Source organism: Lupinus angustifolius, unplaced genomic scaffold (genome assembly GCF_001865875.1).
Source record: "Lupinus angustifolius cultivar Tanjil unplaced genomic scaffold, LupAngTanjil_v1.0 Scaffold_181_6, whole genome shotgun sequence".
Lineage (NCBI taxonomy): Eukaryota > Viridiplantae > Streptophyta > Magnoliopsida > Fabales > Fabaceae > Lupinus > Lupinus angustifolius.
Window position 1 is genome coordinate 17559 of NW_017726582.1, and position 13175 is coordinate 30733.

Here is a 13175-nt window from a genome sequence, read left to right on the forward strand (position 1 = left end):
GTGAAAATTGAAATAAATTATAAGTCATCCTTGTGAAAATGGAAATAAATTATAAAGTACCCATATATTAATAATGAGTTTGGAAAATGCATTAATGTATTTCCAATTAAAAGTTGTTAATATTTATACAAAACAAAATTTATTATTTAATGCATATTTTGAAGAAAAAAACTAGTCTTTTATAATTTTGAAATGGAGCATACATATTGACTTTTGTGGGTGATGAATTTTCTAATTTAAAATAATTCACAAAAGAAACCTTGCACAAGATAAATATCTACCTTTAAAGATAGATGGAAAATAGATATATTGTTTACCACTCATTTGCATTAAAAAAATTTCTTGAAAAGTCACTGATAATCTAATAATAAAATATGAATGATAGATGATACAATAATAATATGTAAAACTCATACAATATAAATATATATATTTTTCTTTCTTATTATATCTTGATCATATGGTAAAATAATAAGTGCCAAAAAAAGGTAGAAAAGTAAATTCATAATATATAATGGTTTAATTGATTTTTCTATAAACTCGTATACACAAATTTAGTACCATACATGTACATAAAATGATATATATCGATATACTGTAAATTATAAATTATTATTAATTAATAACACAGTTATTATATTATAAAAATGGTAAAATAGTAAATACAGAGTACATAAATGATAAATAGTATATTATTAGTAAAATATCATATAATTTCATATATTTTATTTAATAAAAAAATCGGAAAAAGATTAATTCCTTAATTAATATAGTAAAAGATATTCTTGATATGAGCAGACACATACCTGAAAGGAATTAGTTTTTTTTACCGAAGATACTCTTAATATCATAAAAAAATTAATATTAGGTATTTAACATTTACATGACAAAAATGTCCTTACAAAATCTCATATCCTAATTTATCAAATATATATAAAAGCATGGGTATAACCGTAATATCAACTCATCCCGATTCATTGCCGATCAAAAACACCGTTGCTCTGGCTTCGTTCGATTTATGAACATCGATTTGAAGCTTCAGAAGAACAAAAAATTCATTCGATTCTTCTCTCAATTCCTCAAAATTTCTCAAATTAATCACATCATTGCAATTTTCAAGGTATGTAATTATATTAATTTTTTTTCTTGCTCAATTCAATTTTTTTCCTTCAGTTTGCTGTTATTTTCTTCATTTTGGTTCAGTTTTTAGGGTTTATGAATTTGAGATTCATAATGCTTTTTCCTTGTTAATAAAATAGTTCGTGATTTGAATTTTTCGTTTTTTGTATTGTTTCAACCTCGAGGTCTTCATGTTCTGACTTTTTTCTCTGTGTTTTTGTTTTTAATTGAACTTTGAAACAAACTGAGATTGACACAGTAGAAAAGAATGAGTATCACTCTGCATGCATGGAGTACCTAGAACATTGTAATAGAAGTTATGTTTTTGAAAGATACATAATTATTTATTTTTTAATTTTTTCTTATATTTTGGATTTTTATCCGAATATTTTGAAATGTCAATAAAAAAAGCATGTAGAAGTTCAGCGGGCATATGATATTATTATTATTATCATTATCATTTACTTAAGGTGAGCCTCAGCAGTCGGCGCAATGATAGCAGTCGGCGCAATGATAAGGTTGTTGCTCAATGATCAAATAGGTTATTAAATTCAAATCATGGAAACATTTTCTTAGCTTGTGGGGTAAGACTGCATAAATTTACCATTCCCAGACTTCACTAGATGGGAACCTCATACCCTTTGTCCCCTTTTTATTATTATTTTTACTACACAGCTACTCTAGAATCTGGATATGTTGGCAGATCATGTATTGAACTGAAGAAGTGAACTTAGGAGAAAGAGTTGGCCAGTGTGAGTGTCGGAAGGAAAATTTGTAAACAATGGTGTTCATCTGATGTAGGTCAAGTTCAATTCAAAGTGACTGTTAGAATTTATTGATTATCGTAATTGAAAATCACAGTAGTTGTTTGTAAAGGCTATCTGTTTGTGTTAGGAACATTAGAATGAAATATTGTGAGTGGTGCCAAGATAGGTTTTGAAGTCGAAATGGTAAGATGTTGTAGTATTGGATTCCATATAGTATGCTCTTCAGAAATATCTTAATAGCATTTTTCATAATAATTTAGACTTCACGACCATGAAATATTTAGCATCTGAATTGTCTGTGACAGGTTTGGTTGTCTGTGAATGAAATTGATCGATGATTACACCGTTACAATCAATGTGATTTACTTGAGAGATGACTTACGTAGAATTTGCAAAATTCTCCCACATGGTTAAATCCTGCATACTTTCACATGAATGGTTAGGAGGTCATAACATCAAGTTTTGTTCATTCAATAATCTGCCATTTTAAAAGATAGCTACATTAATGGCAAGAGGGTGTCTGGTGGTAGATAAATGTCGTTAACACTACCAGTATATTACATGTAATCAATTTTCTCCTAAAAAGGAAACTTTTAACTTTAATCTTTATTCATCATGTTGTAACTGAGATAGTTTAAATTGTTTAAAGGGTGGTCATGTGCTATGAAGTCTTTTTTTGGTCAGTCACTCCAGGAGAGCTGCTGATTGATTAGCGATGTTAGAATAATGACCATGTATTATATAGAGCAGAGCGGGGATATATATATATATATATATATATATATATATCATGTATTTTTTTATCCAATTGTATAATGAGACAATGAAGGAGAATGGTGTTAACTGTTAAGGATATACTGTTATACTTTATAATGAACTTCTGCAAATTTGTGTCTATTTTAAGTAGCTTTTTATAAGAATGTGGGTGCTTATAATGTTCTCTATTTCTCTGCATTTAGATTAAATTAGAGATTTCTGTGCACTTGTGTTCATCATGTGTGGAAATAAGTAGTATACATGTCAAAGATATTATACTTTCTTTACTTTAGATTAGAAGGTTTGGGACTTGGAGAGTGTAATAAAATTTTGTTGCTCAGATAAACTCCCTTTGTCACATTACACATCCATTGGCTTTTGATAAATTTGAAAAACTTGTGTGTTTGTTGTATGAATTTTAGGTGATTTTGAGCATGAGTCCTAATTTTCAGTCTGAAGTCATATATTTCATGTTCACCTAAGTCTCTATATTTCAGGAAATAGACTTTGATTTTTCTGTTATTATGTTGATCCTTTCAGGTTCATTGTCCAGAACACCTTTGCAATTTATATTTGCCCTTTATGTTCTATAGTGCCACATCTTTGTCACGTAACACTATGTGTTCTACATTTTTGACTCAAAGGACGTGTCAGAATTAGTATAATGGCAGCATCTAGTAAGTTTGATCTATCTTCCAGAAGCCCAGATAGACCATTGTACACTGGGCAGCGTGGATCCCACATAACTGCTTCATTAGATAGATCAGGTAGCTTTCGCGAAAGCATTGAAAATCCAATTCTGTCTTCTCTTACAAACATGTCGAGAAGCAGTTCTTCAGCAACACAAGAGGATGTGATGAGTTTCTTCAATTATGTGCGTTTCGACCAAAAGTTGGTAGCTCCAGAGCTTAAGTCTAACCATCAAACAGATTTTAAACAGCATATCAGTGCTGCTCTTGGAATTCCTCCTGATGAATCTCCATCTACTTCTGCAAAAAGCAAGCAGTTGCTGTCTCCAGTACCAGAGGATATCAAAGGAATAAAGGATGGTTTACATGCAAATGTTAGGAGGGGAAGGTAGTTCTTTGTATGTTTTCTACTTGTGTTGAAGTTAGATCTGTTTAATAACATTACATAACTCAACAGGGAACGTGCTAAAATGTTCAGTGAAGCTTTATCTGGATTCAACAAAGTTTTCCCAAGTATATCTTCGAAGAAGAGATCTCGAGCAGAAGGCTTTTCTAACGACCATTCTACTTTCACGTCAAGTGACCGTTCAGTCCTGGGGCAAAGCATAGGTAAGGTTGGAGTTCAATGTCATGCTCTTACAGGTGGTTTTGAACATGAGCATCAAAAGTCAGAAGAAAGAATCAAAAATGTTGTTCCTAACAAGCGCACTAGAACTTCTTTGGTTGATGTTAGGGTATGTGTCTTCATATACTTGTTATATACATTGTGTTCCACCCTTGAGCTTGTAGATGTGCTTTTCAGGAACTATAGGTTCTTTTATGCCTGTCTCATTGCATCTATGAAGTTTCCAAAACTATTTTTTTTCTCACTATTTTTCTGGTCTGATAAGTTATACGAGTATAGAGTTTAAAATCTATGCACTGACAGTGTAAAGTTTTGTACACTGTCAGCCCATCATCCACCGTTGATTTGTATTACTTTTGTTTGAGAGTCAATAGTGGTTAACAAATCAATGGTGGATGATTTGCTGACAGTGTAAAAAACACTTACACTATCCGTCTATACATATTAAATCCTTTCTCTAAAAGCTATTGAGCAAAACTGACCTGGTTTTCATAAATTTTAGATGGACGTGCGGACTAATTCTGTTGTCAGGCCATCTGGGACTGTAGATAGAGATAAGGAAATGCTACGGATTCCCAGCAATGGTGTTTTCCAGGGTGAGGAACGAACTTTACCTATTGGAGGTGATGGTTGGGAAAAGTCGAAAATGAAGAAGAAGCGTTCTGGCATCAAACCAGATGGATCTCCAAGTACAGCAATGATGAAACCTGTTAACACTTCCCATGAAACTAAACAAGGAATGCAACAAAGACTTGCTACTGATGCTCGGTCAAAGTTCAGTAATGATTCTCATTCTTTCAGGTATGAATGTATTTATATGCTTTTATATTGTTGTGGACATGTAACTGGCTTATATCTGTCCTCTTGCTTCCATATGATAAAGTGTTAGTTAGTAAATTGATAATTAAATGAACTGGTGGCCTTTATGTCTAAAAAGGAAAAAAACAGAAACTTCGGAGATTTAGAGAAATAATGATACACATATATGGGGAATATCCACTTTTAATTTTTTCCTTTTTTATAATAAAACCTTTTCCATTTAATTTTTTATATAGCAACAATATTTATGCCGCATTACGGCAGTATCTCTTGTACAGACAGACACTATTATTTACTTTGGATCTCTGGTCTTGAGGGTAAAACATCTGTGCTTGTGCTTAGGATTGAAGTGTTCATGGCTAAATTACATTGCAAGGCAGGCATATTTCCATATTGTGAATATACTAATTCAATGTAACTGTAGACCAAACCTTTGTTTCTCATGTGCTATTGGTCTAGTGTCTTTATGTACACTGAATAGCGAAGGCATAATTAGTGAAGCAGTTTACGTGAAGGTTTTTGTAAAAAGTTTGTGGTTTAGAGTCAATATAACAATGGCAAAAATGTCTTTACAGTGAATTTAAATTTAAATTACATGTTTCTCCAATATTGGTATATTAAGTATTAGCAATTTATTAATGGTGCTATATTAATCTAATGCAGATAATAAGATGCCTAATAGCTGAGGTACTTGGCATAATAAGAATCACCATTTAATGTGTTAGGATAGATACAACCCCCTTGCTCTACCAATGGTAATTTGTTGTGTTCTCTCCGTTTATGGTTATAAACTTATACCACAATAATGAAAAATAAAATAAGATAATTGAGACAGCTGTCTGTGTTTCTCTGCATATATAATCAATGGTGGCTTGAAATCTACCAGTTGTTGAAGTAAGAAAGAAAATATTGTCGTTAAGGATTTTTCTAAGTTCACTTTTATTTTAAGGATCATGGATTCGAACTCTTTGGTGGGAGATATCATGTATTTAACAAGATTTATTTATATTTAGTTCCTGCTCATTCACTTTTTATAGTATAAGCTACTAATGTAATATTTTCATGTACCTCTGTTTAGGCCGGTGGTTGGATCCTCTGGAGTTGGAAAATCAGATGGTATCTCTCCACAATCTGGGTCGAGCATACGTGTCTCTGCTCCTAGAATCGACCAAGATAATAATTCCGCCACCAATGATAGGCGGGACCATCCTGTTAATTCGGACAAGGAAAAGGTGAACATCCGAGCCGTTAACAAGTAAGCACACCATGGTGCCTATTTCTTATGTTTTGATGAGATGTTCAAAGAAAAAAGCTTTTTACTTGCCTTTTGTTTGTTATATGTTGCTTTATCCTTTTTTCCTGTTTTGGTTGTGTTTCCATTTATTATGGAGACTTGTGAATTGTGATTAGTGTTCAAAACTCTTCATCTCTGTTATATGTTCTATAATTGATTTAGTCTCACTCTCCACCTTTGTTCCATACCCAGGGCAACTGTTCGTGACGATTTTAATTCAGCTAGCCCTAATTTAAATGCAAAAAGGAAAACTTCTGTTCGTGCTCCACGATCAGGTTCAGGAGTTGCCTCCAAGTTGTCACCAGTTATCCATAGAGCAGCTGTTTCTAATGACTGGGAGATGTCTCATTGTACCACTAAGCCACCTGCTGGTGTTGGCACTAACAATCGTAAACGTGTGGCATCAGCACAACAATCTTCTCCACCCGTTGTCCCTTGGCAGAGGCCGCAAAAGTGCTCTCGCACTGCCAGAAGAACAAATTTTGTGCCCATTGTTTCAAGTAATGATGATTCCCCTGCTTCAGACTCTGTATCTGATGTGGCTGCTAATGATCTTGGGTCGGGCTTTGCCAGACCTACTGGTGGCACTTCTCCTCAGAAAATTAAATTAAAAGGCGATTCATTATCTTCAGCTGCCTTATCTGAAAGTGAAGAGTCTGGGGTGGCTGAGATAAAACCTAAAGAGCAGGGAAGGAAAAAAGAAGAGATAGACCAGAATGCTGGACAAAATGTTCAAAAGGTGTCTAACTTGGTCCTTCCAACAAGAAAAAAGAAGCTTGTCTCTGGGGAAAAACATGGAGATGGTGTTCGGAGGCAAGGGAGAACAGGACGCAGTTTTCCTTCCACAAGGTCGCAGATACCAGTTGAGAAGCTTGGAAACATAGGGACTTCAAAACAACTTCGAAGTTCAAGAATAGGATTTGAGAAGAGTGAAAGGTGGCTCCTATTTAAATGCTCTGTTTAAATTGTCTGACAATTTGCTTCTACTGGTGGATTAAAATCTTGTGTTTTCTATGAAATCCATGCAGCAAGGCAGGTCGTCCAACGAGTAGGAAACTATCTGATCGTAAAGCATATGCACGTCAAAGGCATACAGCTATCAGTGCAGCAGCTGATTTTCTTGGTACTTTTTAAAGCTTATTGAGAAGGCTCATGAACTAAACTTTTCGTATGTAATAAAGTATAGCATCATTCCTTTTTGGTTTCATTGGTTTAGTTGGGTCAGAAGATGGACATGAGGAGCTACTGGCTGCTGTAAAGGGTGTTATCAACTCTGGTATGTATCTTAGTATCTTACTAAATACTGTCTATAGGAGTTGCCCATATATTTCCATCTGATTGAATTTTTTTATTACTGCAGCTCATGCCTTTTCCAGCCCATTCTGGAAACAGATGGAGCCTTTTTTCAGTTTGATAAATGAGGAGGATATTACTTATTGGAAGCAAAAGGTACCAACTTTTATCACAGATTATGAGTGATAATATTTTCTAATGTATCTTGTCAGACATATTTGAGTCATGGTACTTTCTCATCTTTAAGGAAAGAGTACAGTTCAGCAAGGCTTCAAATGTTTGTGATGGTGTCCATAATATTACAATTTCATGTAATGCCCAGTTATGACCTCAAATATGTCATGCATAAGGAATTTTTAAATAGGAAGATGATAACAGTATGTTGTTTTGGCTTTTGGTAGGTTAATTAAATCTTAGATATTTTGTTAGTTTTATTGGATTCAATGATTTGTCTAGTGTGTTTGACTACTAGTATCGAGAATAGCTGATTTTTAATTGGAAGAAACGCTAATTTTTAACTTTTAGTTTAGAGTTTAGACATTTTGGTGATAGAATTGTTATCATGTTGAAGAAATGCTTTTCAACTCATAATTTCCCAATCCAAAAATTTATAGCGTTGAAGATTCTGTTTTTCCCATGGAATTTCCACTTATTTGTAATTAAATGATAGGGGATATTCTGAATTGTAGTTCATTCTGTTAGTTTGGTTCTTTTGTGTACAAGGTCCTTATCCTCCTCAGTCCCTACTCTTTGTAATTCTTTCTCTTCATCTTAAAACTATTCTTTCCTAAAAAAAGCGGTCCAACATTAATGGTTGTGGTTAGATATGACATTGACTTGAAGGTACACTGAGATCAGTTCTGTATGCGTCAAAGGTCATTTTTCACTCCGATGTTGTTTATTATAAGCACAAAGCAGTGCTACTCCTTGTTTAGGTATTCTAAGGCTGACTCTGGAGAAGCCTACTGCGTTACTGTAGTTGAACTCTATCTCGGAAGGTGGTGTTTTAGTTTCGCCATCTATAATAGGAAATGTAGTATACAAGTATTTGGATGTTTGTAATTTGGTACAACAAATTTCCTTAATATTATAGCACTAATGTGACCTTTGGTTGTTATTTTGGAGTTACAATTTTTTTACTACAAATGTTTCTTATTGTATTATTATGTTATTTTGGAGTTACAATTGTGTGTACTGATCTAGTCTCTTGAGTTTCTTAGACAAACTATGTTAATAAGTTAAATTCAATCATCTTTCAGAGAATTCTTGAATCAAGCGGATTAATGTCAGCTCCAGTTCCTTCAAATATAGATTATTGTCAAGCCGTGGTTAGTGGGTTTGGGTTGATTGCTTGCGAAAGAGGTGTTGGACCTGGTGGTCAAAGGGGCGCTGGAATTGTTACAGAACAGTTACAAGTAGCTAAAAGTGATCATAATGCAATCCCCCTCTGTCAAAGGCTGATATCTGCTTTAATTTCAGATGAGTGTTGCAGTCAAAGTGAAGATCTCAAGTTTGACACATATGACACAGAATTTGAGACAAATGGGGATTTAGAACTGAGCGGTTTGGATCACCACTCACAAGCTAATTATCCGTTTACTTGTCATTCTGCTTACAATGGTTATAGGACGACTGGGAAGCCTGAACACATTGAGACTGAAAGTGATATAGTTGATATTCCACCAACTGGGTTGAATTCAAGATTTGTTAGCTCTGTGAACGGTTTTCTTCATGACAAAGCATTAATGCCTAGCTTGACCTGTTCAGATTCACATTATGATGCCTTGGATCTGAATGATAGGCTTCTCTTGGAGCTTCAAAGCATTGGAATTTCCCCTGAACTGGTGGTGAGCTTACCTTTCTAAGGACTTTTGTGCCATTTTTATATGCAATCCCACTATTGGGGAATTATGAATCATTATCAACTTCTATTAACCTATTTTGTTTTAGTTTGATCTGTAGTTCTGTCAGTAATCTACTTATCAGTAAACCTAATGAATTGACTTAAAAAATTCGGTCCTTGTTAAATATGCATTTTGTTCATTTCATATTAATTTTACTTTTGTTTTTCAAGCCTGAAACGCAGCAAGCAGATGATGAAGGAATTTGTGAGGATATTAATAGCATAGAGGAGCATTACCTAGGACAGGTACCAACTTATACTGTGCTCTTCTAACCATCTAGATGTTCTCTTTGATATTTTTTTGTTAAATTTTCACATAATTGATATTTAAATGCTGCTTTCAAAGTTGGTGTAAATATATAGACCGGGTTTAGAACCATACACATATGATTCATCAATATCATTCAAAACCTAGTGAGGTTAATATTGATTTTACATACCTTATGATTTATTTTCATGTATATCATAGATTTCCAAGAAGAAAGTCTTACTAGATAGATTGTTGAGATCTGCCTCAGTAACAAAAGAGCTGCAAGAAAGGTAATTACACTTCCATTTGTGCCTTGATTATATTACTTTCTTAGTTTAACCTTTTGTAGGTCATTGTTCTGAATGGAAGTATGCAATTTTTTTGAACAGGGATTTTGAACATCGTGCACTAGACAAACTTGTTGTGATGGCTTATCAGAGATACATGGTGACCTTATTAGAATTCACTTTTACTTTTTGTACATAATTTGGTTTAGAATTCTGGAATAAAATTTTAGATGATAAACTATTCAACCTCGATACCAGCACTTGTATTACAATAGTTATTGAAAAGGCTGGGAATCTTTATATTAGACTAATAGGTAGTATGGATCCAGAATGAGGACATGGTCTGTTTGATTGCCTACAGGGTGGGAAGTAGAAAAAAGAGACACGTCAAAGTATACAGGACTGTGTTGTGTAGAGTAGTGTGTAGCCTTCAATTCAGAGGCTGGAATGTATCATGCACATATAAATTTAGGTGATCGTAATGCCCTACAAAACTTCTATGAAGAGTTGAGACTGTTTCCAGTTTGAAAACATAACACTAACTATATGAACTAGTAACTCTCAAGCAAGTCTTACTGTTGCTTTTTAATTCAGACTTGTGACATATTTGGTCTATAATTATTCTAGCGTTTTAAATAAACAAAATCAATGCTTTGTCTTGTTATCGTGTCTCAAACAAATTATATTTCTTTTGGAAGAGTTGAATGCTCCATTGCCTAATAGATGCTAGAATATTAGAAGATGCACTTCTATAATTAGGTCATATGGCAGAGTGAACTGACAATGGTTGATTGGCAGGCTTGTTGTGGTCGTAGTTCCTCTGGTGGAAAAAATTCAAGCAGCAAAGTGGCCAAGCAAGCTGCATTGGGATTCGTTAGGCGAACGTTGGAACGATGCCATCAATTTGAAGATACTGGCATGAGCTGCTTCAATGAGCCTTTATTCAAGGGTATGTTCCTTGCTGCTTCTTCCCAGCTGAGCATTGTTCGGCAATTAGATGGCCTGGAGGCTGAATCTGCAAAACCATATGCTGCGTCTCTTTCTGTGGAAGCACGAACAGGTGTCTTCTTCATTACCTTCGTGAATGAGTTCTCTGATCTGTTTTGTGTTTTTTCTATCTCATCTATGACCATTTTAGCCAACATTTTCATATGGCCCTAACTGTATATCCCATTTTCTTTGTGGATTAATTTGTCTGTCCTCTCTCCCTCCTTACCCAATAAAATACTGTGGACCACATATACTACTGTAGCACTGCCGGCTGAGAGAGATAGCTGCCAACTAAGAGAGGTGTAATTTTTTCTTAGTTGTCAGTATTTTATTGGCGGAGAGAGATTGGAATCCCTTATTTTCTGATCTGTTCTGTCAAGTCTTCTTGTTTGTCCTTTTGCTCTTTTGTGTTCAGGCCAAATTTTGATATTCTATTTTTGTTTTTTCCCTTTCTGCAGCTTTCATGGGTTCACAGCAGAGTCCTTTACAATTTAGTCAGAATATGGACAATCATGATCTCAATTCATCAGATATTCATCCTGCTATAAATAATTCATCTGAAAAAAATAATGGGAAGGAAAGTCTATGGTCACACAGGGTGAAGAAGAGGGAATTGTCGCTTGATGATGTTGGTGGTACTATTGCCCCATCAGGCATTGGAGGTTCTTTATCAAGCTGTACAAAAGGAAAGAGGAGTGACAGGGACAGAGATGGAAAAGGGCAGAGCAGAGAAGTGTTATCCAGGAATGGTACTACCAAAACCGGTAGGTCAGCATCATCTAGTGCTAAGGGAGAAAGGAAATCCAAATCAAAACTTAAGCAGAAAGCAACTCAGAATTCTATTTCTGTAAATGGCCTCCTTGGCAAGCTATCAGAGCAATCAAAACCATTATTGTCCTCTGTTTCAGAGTCTAATGAAATGTCTACTAATAACAATGCCAAGGAAAAAGATAAGTTTGGTTCGGGTAAATTGGATGATGACCATGAGACTATTGATTTGTCCGGCCTGCAGCTACCTGGAATGGATGTACTTGGTGTACCTGATGATCTTGATGCCCAAGGTCAGGATCTTGGTTCATGGTTGAATTTTGATGACGATGGATTACAAGATAATGACTGTATGGGCCTTCAAATTCCCATGGATGACCTTTCAGACTTGAATATGAATATATGATGGTCTGAAACTGCTTTCTCTGTATAGTATTGTTCATTATATACTAGTGACAAAGGAAACAAAGTTCTTTAAAGTATTAACTAGTTAACACAGGTTGGTTTTGTGGCTAATCCTTTTCTCAGTTAGGTTATATAGATTCTTTGTAAGGCTACTCTCTCCAAGTTGTTTTTGAGAGACCTCTCCATCTGTTTCGGATTTTGCTCTTGCTGAAGTTCATGACTTCATCTGTAAAGATCTTTTTTTTTTGTGTTCTAGGTACAAGTTAGTATTCCTAGTGATTATATGTTAGCAAACATTGTATCCTGGTTGTAGCTCTTACAAATCAGAGAACAAGTCCTCTTGTACATACATTTATATTTCTAATAAAATCAGCTTCCATTTGATGAAATGATACCGGGCTTGTTACTCTTTGTTCATCTCCCTCCTCCCCGATCCTGGTTTTCTTCTGGTATTTTGCATGTTGCAGGTGTATTTCTTGAACATGATGCAGCTCAAGTTGTTTACTATGCTTCACACAGGCGTTCCTGCAGATTTTTTAGGAGGCTTTCAAGGAAAAAACTGATAACTATGAATTAAATGTGGTCATTGTCACTAACAAGGCGTTGGTCTAGTGGCGTACGGCTCTGATAGATTCCCAGATAAGCGAAAAGGTCAAATGTTCGATTCCTAGGAGCGACACTTTTCTGAAATGTCATCATTGTCTGTGAGTCCTGCTCTTATTTTGTTTCTATTTAGTTATCTTGAAATTAACATTTTTCCTGATCTTACCATTTCTGTCTAGTTGATTCGTACTTCAGGATCTCCTTGGTTGGGTGAATTTACAAGATATGAAGACTTCATCAGGCATCTAGTTGAAAAACTGAAGTGTTGTTCACACCATCCACCTTTCTTAGAAGTTAATATGCCATTTCAAAGGGACTTCCTGTAAACTGTTATGAAATGTTCTTGACATGATTCACCTGAGAAATTAATACGCAAAGGTATTCTCCCCTAACAATTCGTTTGTGAGTTGAGTTTTGGAAGGGAAGAGAAGGGAAATGTGAGACTTTGGAGTCATCTCACAAGTATATTTCATAACTCATGAGACTTCTACTTCCCTTCCTCTCACTCCAAAATCCAACTCGCAAACAGACCGTAAGGTAATTGAGTTGTTCCTTTTACCTGGGAAAGTAAGTTCTGAATCCTTTGGAACCTTCTTTACTAATCTTT

At 34.8% G+C, this 13175-nt stretch overlaps 1 protein-coding gene across 4 annotated transcripts; it reads left to right on the top strand.

The window, feature by feature from the left end:
* Positions 1-1003: 1003 nt before the first annotated feature.
* Positions 1004-12354, top strand: LOC109340471. 4 transcript variants are annotated; one of them, XM_019578178.1, is made up of 15 exons: positions 1004-1120; positions 3183-3719; positions 3789-4059; positions 4459-4757; positions 5854-6030; positions 6262-7005; positions 7098-7192; positions 7286-7345; positions 7430-7518; positions 8622-9209; positions 9437-9511; positions 9735-9805; positions 9905-9962; positions 10601-10862; positions 11251-12354. In XM_019578178.1, exons 2-15 carry the CDS (start codon positions 3307-3309, stop codon positions 11964-11966), a joined length of 3918 nt encoding a protein of 1305 aa, XP_019433723.1. In that variant the 5' UTR covers positions 1004-1120; positions 3183-3306; the 3' UTR covers positions 11967-12354. The 4 variants fall into 4 exon arrangements, with proteins under 4 accessions (XP_019433723.1, XP_019433724.1, XP_019433721.1 ...); XM_019578179.1 differs by having other exon boundaries at positions 1005-1120; positions 3789-4065; positions 10601-10864; positions 11292-12354; XM_019578176.1 differs by having other exon boundaries at positions 1005-1120; positions 3789-4065.
* Positions 12355-13175: the final 821 nt, after the last annotated feature.